At 43.9% G+C, this 16544-nt stretch overlaps 1 protein-coding gene across 4 annotated transcripts in view; it reads left to right on the forward strand.

Moving 5' to 3' along the window:
• The window catches only part of LOC137369286 (nuclear cap-binding protein subunit 1), a 97396-nt gene that overhangs the window by 8895 nt on the left and 71957 nt on the right, over positions 1 to 16544 (forward strand). For 3 of the 4 annotated variants that reach the window (XM_068030287.1, XM_068030290.1, XM_068030288.1), the window contains exon 2: positions 14995 to 15080. In XM_068030287.1, the coding sequence (XP_067886388.1) occupies positions 14995 to 15080 (86 nt within the window). Of the gene's footprint in view, positions 1 to 14992; positions 15081 to 16544 lie in introns of those variants that run through there. The other variant, XM_068030289.1, reaches the window with a different exon arrangement.

Consider the following 16544-nt stretch of genomic DNA (forward strand, 5'->3'; position numbering starts at 1 on the left):
CCAGGGAGATTTAGGTGTCCATGTACACAGAGCACTAAAATATAGTAAAAGCAAAATACTGCAGATGCTGGAAATTTGAAATAAAAACGAGGAATGCTGGAAATACTCAGCAGGTCTGGCAGCATCTGTGGAGAGAGAAGCAGAGTTAACGTTTCAGGTCAGTGATCCTTCATCAGAACTGGTGAACTGCTGAAGGGTCACTGACCTGAAATGTTAACTCTGCTTCTCTCTCCACTAAAACGTAGTAGTCGGGTACAAAAAAAAAAATCAAAGGAGCTAATGGCATGCTAGTCTTTCTAACTGGTGAACCGGAATGTAGAGACATTTTGCTGCAACTAGACAGAGACCTGGTTAGACTACATTCAGAGTACTGCATACAGTTTTTTGGGCACCGCACCTTAGGATATATTGGTCTTGGAAGGAGTGCAGTGCAGATTCACCAGAATGTCACCGGGACTCTTAAGGTTTGATTATGAGGAGAGATTACTCAAATTAGGCTTGTTATTTCTAAAATATAGAAGGATCAGGGTGATTTGATTGAGGTTTTTAGGGTTTTGAAAGGAACTGATGGGGTATCTAGAGAGACTTTTTCTGTTGGAGAGTTTAGAGCTAGGGACATAACCTTAAAATCAGAACCAGGCTATTCAAGAGATAAGTTAGGAATAAAAACAGAAAATGTTGGAAATACTCAGCAGGTCTGGCAGCATCTGTGGAGAGCGAAACACAGTTAGTGTTTCGGGTTGATCTTTCATCAGAATCAGGAAAAGTTAGAAATAGAATAGATTTTAAGTATGTTAAATGAGGGAGGATGGAAAAAGAACAAAAGGGAAGATCTGTTATATGTTATAGGGCAGAAAGTGGGAGACATGAAATGACAAAAGAGTTGGGGCAGAGCCAAAGGGTGTGATAATGGGACAAGTAAAGAGACAAAAGATGTGTCTGGAGGAGGTGCGAATTTTTTAAAAAATTCATTCATGGGATGTGAGCGACGCTGGCCAGGCCAGCATTTATTGCCCATCACTAATTGCCCTTGAGAAGGTGGTGGTGAGCTGCCTTCTTGAACCGCTCCAGTCTATTTGGGGTAGGTATACCCACAGTGCTGTTAGGAAGGGAGTTCCAGGATTTTGACCCAGCGACAGTGAAGGAATGGCGATATAGTTCCAAGTCATGATGGTGTGTGACTTGGAGGGGAACTTGCAGGTGGTGGTGTTCCCATGTATTTGCTGCCCTTGTCCTTCTAGTTGGTAGAGGTCGCGGGTTTGGAAGGTGCTGTCGAAGGAGCCTTGGTGCATTGCTGCAGTGCATCTTGTAGATGGTACACACTGCTGCCACTATTGTGTTGGTGGTGGTGGAGGGAGTGAATGTTTGTAGATGGAGTGCCAATCAAGCGGGCTGCTTTGTCCTGGATGGTGTCGAGCTTCTTGAGTGTTGTTGGAGCTGCACCCATCCAGGCAAGTGGAGAGTATTCCATCACACTCCTGACTTGTGCCTTGTAGATGGTGGACAGGCTTTGGGGAGTCAGGAGGTGAGTTACTCGCCTCAGGATTCCTAGCCTCTGACCTGCTCTTGTAGCCACGGTATTTATATGGCTACTCCAGTTCAGTTTCTGGTCAATGGAATCCCCTAGGATGATAGTGGGGGATTCAGCGATGGTAATGCTGTTGAATGTCAAGCGGAGATGGTTAGATTCTCTCTTATTGGAGATAGTCATTGCCTGGCACTTGTGTGGCGCAAATGTTACTTGCCACTTATCAGCCCAAGCCTGGATATTGACCAGGTCTTGCTGCATTTCTACACTGCCTGCTTCAGTATCTGAGGAGTCACGAATGGTGCTGAACATTGTGCAATCATCAGCGAACATCCGCACTTCTGACCTTATGATTGAAGGAAGGTCATTGATGAAGCAGCTGAAGATGGTTGGGCCTAGGACACTACCCTGAGGAACTCCTGCAGTGATGTCCTGGAGCTCAGATGATTGACCTCCAACACCCACAACCATCTTCCTTTGTGCTAGGTATGACTTCAGCCAGCGGAGGATTTTCCCCCTGATTCCCATTGACCTCAGTTTTGCTAGGGCTCCTTGATGCCATACTCGGTCAAATGCTGCCTTGATGTCAAGGGCAGTCACTGTCACCTCAATAATATAAAAGCAAAATACTGCGGATGCTGGAAATCTGAAATAAAAACAAGAAATGCTGGAACCACTCAGCAGGTCTGGCAGCATCTGTTGAAAGAGAAGCAGAGTTAACGTTTCGGGTCAGTGACCCTTCTTTGGAACTGACATATTAAAAATGTCACAGGTTATAAGCAAGTGAGGTGGGGTTGGGGCAAGAGATAACAAAGGAGAAGGTGTAGATTGGACAAGGCCACATAGCTGACCAAAAGGTCATGGAGCAAAGGCAAACAATATGTTAATGGTGTGTTGAAAGACAAAGCATTAGTACAGATGGGGTGTTAATGGACTGAATATTGAACAGCAGCAAGTGCAAACATGAAAAAAAACAGTGGGTAAGCAAACTATTTTTTACAACCTTTTTTTTGCATTTGTTTCATTTCATCTTAGTTTGTTCAGTTTGCTTACCCACTGTTTTTTTTCATGAGCATCAAACTGAGCATCACTGACCAGGTTATTGCTAAGCAAGTGCCGCTTGATGGCACTGTTGATGACACCTTCCGTCACTTTACTGATGATTGAGAGTAGGCTGATGGGGCAGTAATTGGCCGGGTTGGACTTGTCCTGCTTTTTGTGTACAGGACATACCTGGGCAATTTTCCACATTGCAGGGTAGATGCCAGTGTTGTAGTTGTACTGGAACAGCTTGGCTAGGGGCGTGGCAAGTTCTGGAGCACAGGTCTTCAGTACTATTGCAGGAATATTGTTAGGGCCCATAGCTTTTGCAGTACCTTCAGTCATTTCTTGATATCACGCGGAGTGAATCGAATTGGCTGAAGTCTGGCATCTGTGATGCTGGGGACTTCAGGAGGAGGCTGAGATGGATCATCAACTCGGCAACTTCTGGCTGAAGATTGTTGCAAATGTTTCAGCCTTATCTTTCGCACTGATGTGCTGGGCTCTCCCATCATTGAGGATGGGGATATTTGTGGAGCCACCTCCTCCAGTTAGTTGTTCAATTGTCCACTACCATTCACGGCTGGATGTGGCAGGACTGCAGAGCTTAGATCTGATCTGTTGGTTATGGGATCGCTTAGCTCTGTCTATCGCATGCTGCATACACAGTTTGGCACGCAGATAGTCCTGTGTTGTAGCTTCACCAGGTTGACACCTCATTTTGAGGTATGCCTGGTGCTGCTCCTGGCATGCCCTCCTGCACTCTATAGCAGAATAATGAATAGCTACATCCAAAAACAAAACTAGACTAAGACCGAAACATGCAAAGAAAAGGAAACAAAATGGGTGCCATAGATTATGGTCTGTAAGTGTTGAACTCATGAAGTTCAGAAGGCTGTAAAGTGTCTAATTGAAAGATGAGATGCTGTTCCTTGAGCTTGCATTGAGCTTCATTGGAACACTGCAGTAGGCCGAGGACAGAGAGAGCAGCATGAGAGCAAGGTGGAGAATTAAAACGGCAGGCCACTGGAAGCTCAGGATCATGCTTGTGGATTGAACAGAGGTGGTCCACAAAACGGTCACCTAATCTGCCTTTGGTCTTCCCAGTGTAGAGCAGACTGCATTGTGAGCAGCGAATACAGTATACTAAATTGAGGGATGTACATGTAAATCACTTTCACCTGGAAGGTGAGGAGGTCAAAGGGTAGGTGTTGCATCTCCTGTGCTTGCATGGAAAGGTGCTATGTGAAGGGGATGGGGTGTTGGGGTGATTGAGGAGTGGACTATGGTGTCGCAGAGGGAACGTTCCCTTTGAAATGCTGGAAGGGGAGGGGAAGATGTGCTTGGCATCATGCTGGAGGTGGCAGAAATGTCTGAGGATGATCAATTGAATACGGAGGCTGGTGGGGTGGAAGTTAGGGGCAGGGGAACCCAATTGTGGTTCTTGGGCGGAGGGAAAAGGGTGAGAGCCAAAGTGCGGGAAATGGGTCAAGGGACCTTGTCAACAACAGTGGAGAGGAAATCCTTGGTTGAGGAAAAATACCTATCATAAGAACACAACACAACATAGGAGCAGGAGTAGGCCATATTGCCCATTGAGCCTGCTCCACCATTCAATACGGTCATGGGTGATCTTGGGCTTCAACTCCACTTTCCTGCCTGCTCGCCATATTCCTTGATTCTCTGAGAGACCAAACATCTGTCCATCCCAGCCTTAATGTATTTAATGATGGAGCATCCCCAACCCTCTGGGGTAGAGAATTCCAAGGATTCACAACCCTTTGAAGTAATTTCTCCTCATCTCAGTCCTATGATCGGCCCCTTATCCTGAGACTGTGCCCCCGTGTTTTAGAATCCTCGACCAGCAGAAACAATCTCTTGGTGTCTACCCTATCCAGGTCCCTTCAGGATCTAGTATGTTTCAATGAAGTCGCATCTCATTCTTCTAAACTCCAGAGAATATAGGCCCAATTTACCCAGCTGGTGTGGAAAGTTGCATCCTCAGAACAGATGCGACAGAGAATCTGGGAGAATGGAATGAAGTCCTTGCAGGAAGTAGGTTGTGAGGAAGTGTAGTTGAGGTAGCTGTGGGAGTCAGTGGGCTTGTAATCAATATTAGTTGATAGCCTATCCGCAGAAATGGAGATAGAAGTCAAGGAAGGGAAGAGCCAGAGATGGACCATGTGCAGGTGAGAGAAGGGTGGAAATTGGAAGCCAAGTTGATGAAGTTTTCCCGTTCTGGGCAAGAGCAGGAAACGGCACCGATACAGTCATCAATATCCAGAAAAAGAGTCGACGGAGGGGACCTGAGCAGAACGTGAACAAGAAATGTTCTACATATCCCACAAAAAGGCAGGCATAGCTAAGACCCATGCGGATACCCATTGCACCACCTTTTATTTGGGTGAAGTGCAATGAGTTGAAGGAGAAGTTGTTCAATGTGAGAACAAGTTCAACCAGGTGGAGGAGGGTGGTGGTGGATGGAAACTGGTTGGATTTCTGTTCATGGAAGAAGCGGAGAGCCCTCAGACCATCCTGGTGGGGGATGGAGGTGTAGCGAGATTGGACATCCATGGTGAAGAGACAGTTAGGGCCGGAAAATGGAAACTGTTGAAGTGACAGAGGGCATCCGAAGAGTCACGAATGTAGGTGGGGGACACTGGACAAGGAGAGAAAAAAAGATAGGAAGAAATCAGCTCAGTGGGGCAGGAACTGGCTGAAATAATAGGTCTACTATAGCCGTCCTATTTGTGGATCTTGGGAAGGAGGTAGAAGCGGGCTGTTCGCGGTTGGAGGCTATGAGGTTGGAAGCTCACAGTACGGTCTGCTCTACATTAAGGCGACCAAACGCAGATTAGGTGACCTCTTTGCAGAACACCTCTGTTCAGTCCACAAGCATGGCCCCGAGCTTCCAGTGGTCTGCCATTTTAATTCTCCGCCTTGCTCTCATGCTGACCTCTCTGTCCTCTGCCTACTGCAGTGATCTAATGAAGCTCAACACAAGCTCGAGATACTGCCTTCTGGACTCAAAATTGAGTTCAACATTTTCAGACCATAATCTATAAACCCACCTCCCCCATTTTGTTTTCTTTTCTTTGCGTGTTTCAGTCTTAATCTTGGGTAGTAGATGTTCATTATTCTGCCATCCGCACCTCCTCTGGACACCTCTTTTTCCTCTTTACTTTTTACATTATTACTCCCTTTGGCTCTGCCTCGCCAACTCATTTGTGAAAGGATCGAAAATGAGAGGGCACAGATTTAAAGTTTTTGGTAAGAGAAGCAAAAGTGACACGAGGAAAATTTTTTCTTGCAGTGAGTGGTTAAGGTCTGGAATGCACTGCCGGATAACGTGGTGGAGGCAGGTCAATTGAAGCATTCAAAAGGGAATTAGACAGTTGTGTGAAAAAGAAGAATGTGCAGGGTTACGGGGAGAAGGCAGGGGAATGGAACTGAGGGAGTTGCTCTTTCAGAGAGCAGGTGCAGACACGATGGGCCCGAATGGCAACCTCCTGCGCTGTAACGATTCTGTGAACTCTTTCTCTCTCCACGGATGCTACCAGACTTACTGAGTATTTCCAGCATTTTTTGTTTTTATTTCTGATTTCCAGCATCTGCAGTATTTTGCTTTTGAGAAGTTAGGAAGCAGCTTCTTTCAGCAAAGGGTGATTTATTGGGATTTTCCCACACGTTATAGGTGCCACGGAAATAAATTTTAAATCTGAGATTGATAGATTTTTTTTTAGACAGGGTATAAAAGGATATGGAGTCAAGACAGGTGCATGTAGTTAAGATACAGATCAACTATGAACCTCATTGGTGGAATTGGCTTGAGTTAGATCACCTGCTGCCGCTCTTATGTATTCATATATTATAACTGGAGTATCATTGCCAAGAAGTTAGAGTATAAATGCAACCTAAATCTGGTTTCAGTGCCCAATGGGACACAACGGTGAAGCAGGTCAAGACTCCCTAGAGGAGACATTCTGCCTTCATTTTCCGAGTTGCATCAGATCTTCACACCTGGTTCACACTTCAAATTCAGCTCGTTGCGAAGCAGTGCAGTCTGAATGCTTGGTTGAAGGATGCTGACTTCAAAGGTGTATTGTTTGCATGCAAGCTTTTATTGCCATATAAGGTCGTGTAGAATTTGGCAAATATAAAAGTTGCTAGGCCAGAAAACATTTAAACTTTGAGGTGAAATGTGTTTGCTTTCCTTTTTTTTGATAGGCTGTAATTTTGGATTTGAATTATTTAAACATGCAAAGAAAATGTAAACGCTAAAATAACATCAAGCATAAACGTACTATTGTGATTGGGAGAAGAACCAGTCATAATGTTAATGGGAAGGTGATGGATCTGGCAACTGTAGTGAAATTGTGATTAGAATATAATTTATGAAGTGAGCCTTATGTGGGCCTCGACTGATATGCATCAGCTGGATAGAAGAGACTGAAATTTAATCTGAGGCAAATATTTCCAAGTTAGCTAGTTTTGTGAGGTGTGGTGATTTCTTTGAAGTAGAACTACAATCCCTGCTGGGCCATACTGGATGGAGACACTGAAAGCTTGATCAAGAATTCAATCTAAACAGTTGTAATAAGAAATTGTAGTACGGCTGTTTTTTGGTTGGTGCAGCAGAATCTCTTGTGCTGCACTGATCCCAAAAGTACAGTCTAATTCTGCTTATTTTAAAGATGCAGTAATATTTGGCAGTAATTATGATCTTATGCGACTAGGAAGCGGTACAGACTATTCAGTCCCTTGAGGTGGTACTACTATTCAATTAGGTAATGGCTGATCTGTACTTAGTGCTGGGAATTGGCTGTACAGTAACTGCAGTTGGCACAGTGTTTAACCAATATTCAATTCAAATAAATACTTCAGCTGACTTGTTGGCTGTTTAATTGAAAATTGCTGACAAACTAATCTGTTCTTTGCATCAACACAATGATTATCAGTAATCAGTGAACTGTGTGCTACAATTCAGTAATTGTGAGCTTTACCTCTTGCCTCTATAACCCACAGTTTAATGGTGGTTCTGGTGGACAGTTTAAATGAAGATCGCTGCTTGCCAGATGCTAAAATTGATGTCTACTTAGTGCACTAATACATTACAAGCAGGGCACTGAATTCTGTGGTAGGGACTTTTTATTTTAAGATGACACATTTCAAAAATGGTGCAAGCTGCTTTAGTATATTTCTAACCCTCTCGCCAATCTCTAGTTTAACCGTGCGATAGATACAGAAATCATTTCTCTCACTGTTCCAAGCATCCTGTGTAAGAGGAGCCTGCTGTCGATGGGAAGAAATGCACTTACCTGATCCTCTTGGTGCTCCCCAAGCAGGGTGTTTGAAGTTGATAAACTTTCAGGCTGTGGATTACCAGCAACAAAGCCAATTAAAAAAAAAAAAAAAATACCCATTATGAGCAAGGGCCAAAGGCTCGTATCGCAAGACAACATCTGGTTTGTAAAGGGTAAGCTCATACGTAGTTGTTGGGTGATGCCACGTGTGGCTTTTAAACAGCTATAATTTGTGGGAGGAAAATCATAACACATGATGCTCAAAGGTGCTGGGAAAAATTAGTTTATGCTGTTTGCTGCTCCATCGGTCTAAGTCAATTCCAGCACCTTGCCATCACCTAGATTTGCCAACTCGGAAGAAACCAGGGATTGAACCTCAGTCTTGCTGGTCTGTAGGACTCACTATTTCAACACAAGGTGCATTTATACACTACATTACTTTAGAGACACTTGGGTAAACTCCCAACTATGTTCCTGATGTCTTTCAGCTGTATCATGAACTGCACTTTATGTAATTAAAATGAACGAAAAATAAATTTTCTAGTTTTGCCATTGAAAAATAAGTTTTAAGAATTTCTCTTGGCACCTAGAAGGCTAGTATTTGATCATAGGAAAATTGAAGTGTATGTGTCTTCAGGGTGCTGTATAAATGCACTTTAAAAAAAAAAAGATCCATTATCATCTCCAGGCGCTTACCCATTGTCTCCCGTGACAAGGAGGCCAAAGGAGGAGAAGAATACCTGACGGTCTTTATCAGTGCCGGGTGATGCCACTCGGGCTAAATAATACCCCAACAACTTTTCAAAGATTAATGAATAAGGTGGTAGCTGGTGTTCTCAACTGTGTGGTATATCTCGATGATGTACTAATATATAGTAACGCTTGGCAAGAACACTTAAACCAATTAAAACTTTTGTTTAAAAGGTTACGAGCTGCGGACTTGGTGGTGAATTTGGAAAATAGTGAATTTGGAAAGGCAAGAGTAACTTACCTCAGACACATAGTGGGTCAAGGTCAGGTATTACCAACTACGGCAAAGTTGCAATCCTTAATGGAGCTCCCTATCCCTAAACCTAAACGGGAAATAGAGATTTTTAGGGATGTGCGGGTTTTATCGGAAATTTGTACGAAACTCTAGTATTGTGGCTGCTCCGTTAACTGACTTGCTACAGAAAAGGAAAAACAAAGTGGTATGGTCAGGCAGGTTTTGAAAAAGCTAAAGGCAATCCTTTTTGGGAAGCAAATGAGGAGGTCAGTGGACAGTAAGGAGGTAGTAACTAAAGCCTGTAAGGAACTAGATAATGAAGTCAGCGTGACTAAGGAAAAGAGTAGGCAGGGAGCAGATGATGAACGCAAAGAGACTGGTGGTCTGAGGTGCATTTGTTTTAATGCAAGAAGTGTAGTAGGTAAGGCAGATGAACTTAGGGCCTGGATTAGTAGTTGGGAGTATGATGTTATTGCTATTACTGAGACTTGGTTGAGGGAAGGGCATGATTGGCAACTAAATATCCCAGGATATCGATGCTTCCGGCGGGATAGAGAGGGATGTAAAAGGGGTGGAGGAGTTGCAGTACTGGTCAAAGAGGATATCACAGCTGTGCTGAAGGAGGGCACTATGGAGGACTCGAGCAGTGAGGCAATATGGGCAGAACTCAGAAATAGGAAGGGTGCGGTAACAATGTTGGGGCTGTACTACAAGCCTCCCAACAGCGAGCGTGAGATAGAGGTACAAATATGTAAACAGATTATGGAAAGATGTAGGAGCAACAGGGTGGTGGTGATAGGAGATTTTAATTTTCCCAACATTGACTGGGATTCACTTAGTGTTAGAGGTCCAGATGGAGCAGAATTTGTAAGGAGCATCCAGGAGGGTTTTCTAGAGCAGTATGTAAATAGTCCAACTCGGGAAGGGGCCATACTGGACCTGGTGTTGGGGAATGAGCCCGGCCAGGTGGTTGAAGTTTCAGTAGGGGACTACTCGGAGTAGTGATCACAATTCCGTAAGTTTTAGAATACTCATGGACAAAGACGAGAGTGGTCCCAAAGGAAGAGTGCTAAATTGGGGGAAGGCCAACTATACCAAAATTCGGCAGGAGTTGGGGAATGTAGATTGGGAGCAGCTGTTTGAAGGTAAATCCACATTTGATATGTGGGAGGCTTTTAAAGAGAGGTTGATTAGTGTGCAGGAGAGACATGTTCCTGTGAAAATGAGGGATAGAAATGGCAAGATGAGGGAATCATGGATGACAGGTGAAATTGTGAGACTAGCTAAGAGGAAAAAGAAAGCATACATAAGGTCCAGGAGGCTGAAGAAAGACGAAGCTTTGAAAGAATATCGGGAATGTAGGACCAATCTGAAACGAGGAATTAAGAAGGCGAAAAGGGGTCATGGAATATCTTTAGCAAACAGGGTTAAGGAAACTCCCAAAGCCTTTTATTCATATATAAGGAGCAAGAGGGTAACTAGAGAAAGGATTGGCCCACTCAAGGACAAAGGAGGAAAGTTATGCGTGGAGTCTGAGAAAATGGGTGAGATTCTAAACGAGTACTTTGCATCGGTATTCACCGAGGCGAGGGACATGACGGATGTTGAGGTTAGGGACAGATGTTTGATTACTCTAGGTCAAGTCGGCATAAGGAGGGAGGAAATGTTGGGTATTCTAAAAGGCATTAAGGTGGACAAGTCCCCAGGTCCGGATGGGATCTATCCCAGGTTACTGAGGGAAGCGAGAGAGGAAATAGCTGGGGCCTTAACAGATATCTTTGCAGTATCCTTAAACACGGGTGAGGTCCCGGAGGACTGGAGAATTGCTAATGTTGTCCCCTTGTTTAAGAAGGGTAGCAGGGATAATCCAGGTAATTATAGACCGGTGAACCTGACGTCAGTGGTAGGGAAGCTGCTGGAGAAGATACTGAGGGATAGGATCTATTCCCATTTGGAAGAAAATGGGCTTATCAGTGATAGGCAACATGGTTTTGTGCAGGGAAGGTCATGTCTTACCAACTTAATAGAATTCTTTGAGGAAGTGACAAAGTTGATTGATGAGGGAAGGGCTGTAGATGTCATATACATGGACTTCAGTAAGGCGTTTGATAAGGTTCCCCATGGTAGGCTGATGGAGAAAGTGAAGTCGCATGGGGTCCAGGGTGTACTAGCTAGATGGATAAAGAACTGGCTGGGCAACAGGAGACAGAGAGTAGCAGTGGAAGGGAGTTTCTCAAAATGGAGACGTGTGACCAGTGGTGTTCCACAGGGATCCGTGCTGGGACCACTGTTGTTTGTGATATACATAAATGATTTGGAGGAAAGTATAGGTGGTCTGATTAGCAAGTTTGCAGACGACACTAAGATTGGTGGAGTAGCAGATACTGAAGGGGACTGTCAGAGAATACAGCAGAATATAGATAGACTGGAGAGTTGGGCAGAGAAATAGCAGATGGAGTTCAATCAGGGCAAATGCGAGGTGATGCATTTTGGAAGATCCAATTCAAGAGTGAACTATACAGTAAATGGAAAAGTCCTGGGGAAAATTGACGTACAGAGATTTGGGTGTTCAGGTCCATTGTTCCCTGAAGGTGGCAACGCAGGTCAATAGAGTGGTCAAGAAGGCATACGGCATGCTTTCCTTCATCGGACGGGGTATTGAGTACAAGAGTTGGCAGGTCATGTTACAGTTGTATAGGACTTTGGTTCGGCCACATTTGGAATACTGCGTGCAGTTCTGGTCGCCACATTACCAAAAGGATGTAGATGCTTTGGAGAGGGTGCAGAGGAGGTTCACCAGGATGTTGCCTGGTATGGAGGGCGCTAGCTATGAAGAGAGGTTGAGTAGATTAGGATTATTTTCATTAGAAAGACAGAGGTTGAGGGGGGACCTGATTGAGGTGTACAAAATCATGAGAGGTATAGACAGGGTGGATAGCAAGAAGCTTTTTCCCAGAGTGGGGGATTCAATTACTAGGGGTCACGAGTTCAAAGTGAGAGGGGAAAAGTTTAGGGGGGATATGCGTGGAAAATTCTTTACGCAGAGGGTGGTGGGTGCCTGGAAAGCGTTGCCAGCGGAGGTGGTCGACGCGGGCACGATAGCGTCTTTTAAGATGTATCTGGACAGATACATGAATGGGCAGGAAGCAAAGAGATACAGACCCTAAGAAAATAGGCGACATGTTTTGATAGAGGATGTGGATCGGCGCAGGCTTGGAGGGCTGAAGGGCCTGTTCCTGTGCTGTAATTTTCTTTGTTCTTTGTTCTTTGTATTATTTTCAGAGGTTGTTGCAAAGTGGTCACAGGATTGGAAGGTAATTTAAGATACCCTTACAGAAGTATTGGAGCCTGATCTTAATTGCTGTGTTCTGTGATGGTAAAAACTCTGATTTTGAGTTTTTGAGCCATCTATCTGAATGCTTGTACATTTTCATTTTATTCACATGAGTGAGCACCTGGGAGTTAGTCTTTGATTTGAAATATTATTTATCATGACGAGTCGCTGCTCCATTTAAATCTTAAGTTTACTGTGTTTACTTTGTAATTGGTAGATTTGACTTTTTAAAATGTTTTACTACTTAATGCTTATTCCGAGTATTACAACCTCAGATTCGTTTCTTCTGTGCCAGTTAAAGGCGAGTTTGCAACAGCTCAGTATGATATAGGGAGGATCATGACCCTCGTGCAGTGTTAAGATGACAGGAGAGGTACAAATCACAGAATTATTACAGTGCAGAAGGAGGCCATTCGGCCCATCATGTCTGCACTGGCTCTTTAAGCAATTCACCTAGTGCCAGTTCCCTGCCTTCTCCCCGTAACCCTGCACATTCTTCCTTTTCATACAGCAGTCTAATTCCCTTTTGAATGCTTCAATTGAACCTGCCTCCACCACACACTCGGGCTGCTTCATCAATGACCCTTCTTCCATCATAAGGTCAGAGGTGGGGATGTTCGCTGTTGATTGCACAGTGTTCTGCACCATTCGCAACTCCACAGATACTGAAGAAGTCCGTTTCCATATGCAGCAAGACCTGGATAACATTCAGGCTTGGGCTGATAAATGACAAGTTACATTTGCAGCACTCGAGTGCCAGACAATGACCATCTCCAACTAGAGAGCATGCAACCATCTCCCCTTGACATTCAATGGCATTAACATTGCTGAATCCCCCACTATCAACAGCCTAGGGGTTACCATTAACCAGAAACTGCACTGGACCAGCGTGGGTTTCCTCCGGGTGCTCAGGTTTCCTCCCACATGCCAAAGACTTGCAGGTTGATAGGTTAATTGGCCATTATAAATTGCCCCTAGTATAGGTAGGTGGTAGAGAAATATAGGGACAGGTGGGGATGTGGTAGGAATATGGAATTAGTGTAGGATTAGTATAAATGGGTGGTTGATGGTCGGCACAGACTCGGTGGGCCGAAGGGCCTGTTTCAGTGCTGTATCTCTAAACTAAACTAAAAAAGCAGGTCAGAGGCTAGGAATTCTGCACCAAGTAACTCGCCTCCTGTCTCCCCAAATCCTGTCCACCATCTACAAGGCACAAGTCAGGAGTGTGATGGAATACTCTCCACTTGCCTGGATGGGTGCAGCTCCGACAACCCTCAAGAAGCTTGTCACTATCCAGGATAAAGCAGCCCATTTGATTTGCACCCCTTCCACCAACTTCAACATTTACTTCCTCCACCACTGACACACAATGGCAGCAGTGTGTACTGTTTACAAGATGCACTGCAGCTACTCGCCAAGGCTCCTTCAACAGCACCTTCCAAACCCGTGATCTCTACCACCTAGAAAGACAAGGGCAGCGGGTGCATGGGAGCACCACCACCTGCAAGTTCCCCTCCAAGCCACACTCCATGCTGACTTAGAAGTATTTTGTTGTTCCTTCAGTGTCACTGGGTCAAAATCCTGGAATGCCCTTCCTAACAGCACTGTTGGTGTACCTACACCACATAGCCTGCAGCAGTTCAAAAAGATTGCTCACTACCATCTTCTCGAGGGCAATTAGGGACGGGCAATAAATGCTGCCCTAGCCAACGGCGTTCACATCCCATTGTGATGAAAACCCCACATGCCAAATGGAAAATATTAATTTCATTGTGCGGAACGTTGCCGTAGACTTTTGTTGGAAATTGATACAAATAACTTTTAAAACAGAAAAGCTAGCAACAAAGATGGCTATGAACATTTGTATGTGCAAAAAAGGGTTAGACTGGAGACGGACATTGATTTAGCCTCGCCAGAACAATGGGGTGCTTTCTGATTCAGTTATCTGAGATATCCTTGTCAATATGAGGTCGTCAAGAGCCATTGACACCTGTTGACTTTGAAAGAGCCACCCTCCCCCTCCCCCCCCCCCCCCCCCCCCCCCCCCGCCCACACCACCACCACCACCAAGTATGTCTGGGCAGCCTGAGGGGAGAACCTTGAATTTCAGAGGAAATTCCAGACGCATTAAAACACATTTGAGCAGATTATGTCATGTGACTGCTTCTGCAACTTTGGGAGATTGTGAATTGTGACTCAGAAGGCAGACAGTAACTGAGAAGCATTCCACAGGGCAGCTCTCCCCCTCTCCAGTAGAGATCCAGAGAAACCTCAAGCTGCAGCTGGTAAAACCTCAAACTTACAGCCCAGCACAGCCAACAACTAGGATACAAGCAAGTTTGCAACTGCATGTGGCCCAGTGAGGACTTCAGGACTATAATTTAAACTAAAGACTCTGAGACTACTGAACTGTATTTCAATTCCATTTATTACAGGCTCTACTCCAACCTTCCAACTTGGTTTTTCCCTCTGTAATCTATTTATGTGTGTGTGTGTGGCTCTTGTGTGAATGTGGGCATGGATGCGTAGTGTATTTTAGTAATCTTGCCCAGTTTAGAGTGATAAGGTTAATAAACTTACATCTTTCTTGGTTAAACTCAAGAAAACCTGTCTGGTTCATTTGCAGTTATATTAGAGGAACAGGAGCAAGTGCTCACTGTGTTTAAAAAATAATGATAAACCCTGTTGCGGTCAAACCAGAGAAGGGGCGAAAGGCGAGCCTGAGATCCCTTCCTAACCTGGTCGTAACACTGTGAAAGAATTTTTAAAAATTAATGACCAGATTTGTCTTATTTTGCTTTAGGGCAACCTCACAAACGGAGAAGGACATCTGAGCCAATTGAAATTGAAGATAGATTGGAGTCTTTGATATGTCGTGTAGGAGAAAAGGTATAGTCTGTTATTTCACTCATAATTTTATATACTATCAGTGAATATTTAAAAATAGTGTCAACTGATTTTTATCATGGAGTGGAAACTGAGGCATGTAAGGAGTGGAGGAAAACATTACATTATTACCAGAAGTACTTCCACTATATTTCAATGTTTTCAAAAATGTACCTGGTTTCCCATCTTCCAGTTCAATCACAAACCTTAAATATTGTCTTCCCCATTGGTAGTCATTTGTTACTGCCTTGAACATCTCCAAAACCTTTGATATGGTCTGGCATCTTGTACATGCCATCAGGTATGGTACCTTGTACGCCTGGTCATAGGCACTATATAAATGCAAGTTAGTTCTTTTGTTCTGAGAGCGCTTCTATTTTTTGTAAAATATGTTTTTTTAAGGACTTATAGTTGAATTATGGACATTGATTCATCGGAAGCTTGAAGAGATGCTGAACTTTGTTTTTTTTAAAAAGAGGTCACCAGAAGGATTCCTGGACTTGGCTTGTAAACAAGCCCTTACTGGAAGGCACCTGTTTTCAGATAAAATACCAGCAGGGAGCTTGTTTTGATTTGGAGAAGATGTTTACAGAGAAGTGATGGGTCAAGATTTTTAGGGGTCAGGAGGCTTGATTCTTGTGACATTGTTTTGGTTTTGCTTTGGTCGGTGAGTTGGAGTGTAAACTGCTTGGAAGACAGTTGTTTTTTGCCTGCCAAGGAAACCTAGCTTTCTCTGTTTTGGAAATAAGTCTTGCATATCCAGTGTGTCAGTCTCCTCTTTCCTCCTGTATTTGAAGAAACCCTGTGTAATGAATGTGTGGGAACTGAAACCCCTGTTGCCGCATTTCTGCTGTAAGGCCTATCTGAAACCTCTGTAGCTGCATTTCCTGGAAAGCCTACCCAAACTGATCTTCAGCATTGCCTGGAAAGAACTGTTCTAGGAAAATCCCAGTGACAGATGTTTGAGGCGCCAAACTAAAACAAAGGACATTTTTCCATATCGTCTTTTTTCTTCAAGAATTAGCAAGTATTTAACCCAAGCATTTTTTTTTTGTAACACAGCTCTAAAATGTAAATCCCTTTTATTTTTCCGGTTAACCAGTGTACGTGTGTGTGTGTGAGGGGCTACGGTAAAAGGGGAACTTTAACGTTTCAATCTGCATGTTTATGCTTTACTTCAATACTGGTTAAGACTTGTTTTATAATAAAATGATAATTTTGTTTTATTCTGAGGATGTGTGTGTGTTTTATTCTGAGGATAAAGATAGAGTGTATGATTGACCGTATTGGTAAGTGGGGAAAAATTTAAATATATGTTGTGACCTGTGGAGAAGTGAAACTAGAATAAACAGTGCACTCCTCCCACCTCGGTCGTAACACTTTGCTGTAAGTAAATTAGGATTAACTTCCAGCTAGTACTTTAAAAATGCAGTTTAAATAAATTATTGCAAGAAATGTTCCACATTT

The sequence above is a fragment of the Heterodontus francisci genome, chromosome 4 (genome assembly GCF_036365525.1).
Source record: "Heterodontus francisci isolate sHetFra1 chromosome 4, sHetFra1.hap1, whole genome shotgun sequence".
Classification (NCBI taxonomy): domain Eukaryota; kingdom Metazoa; phylum Chordata; class Chondrichthyes; order Heterodontiformes; family Heterodontidae; genus Heterodontus; species Heterodontus francisci.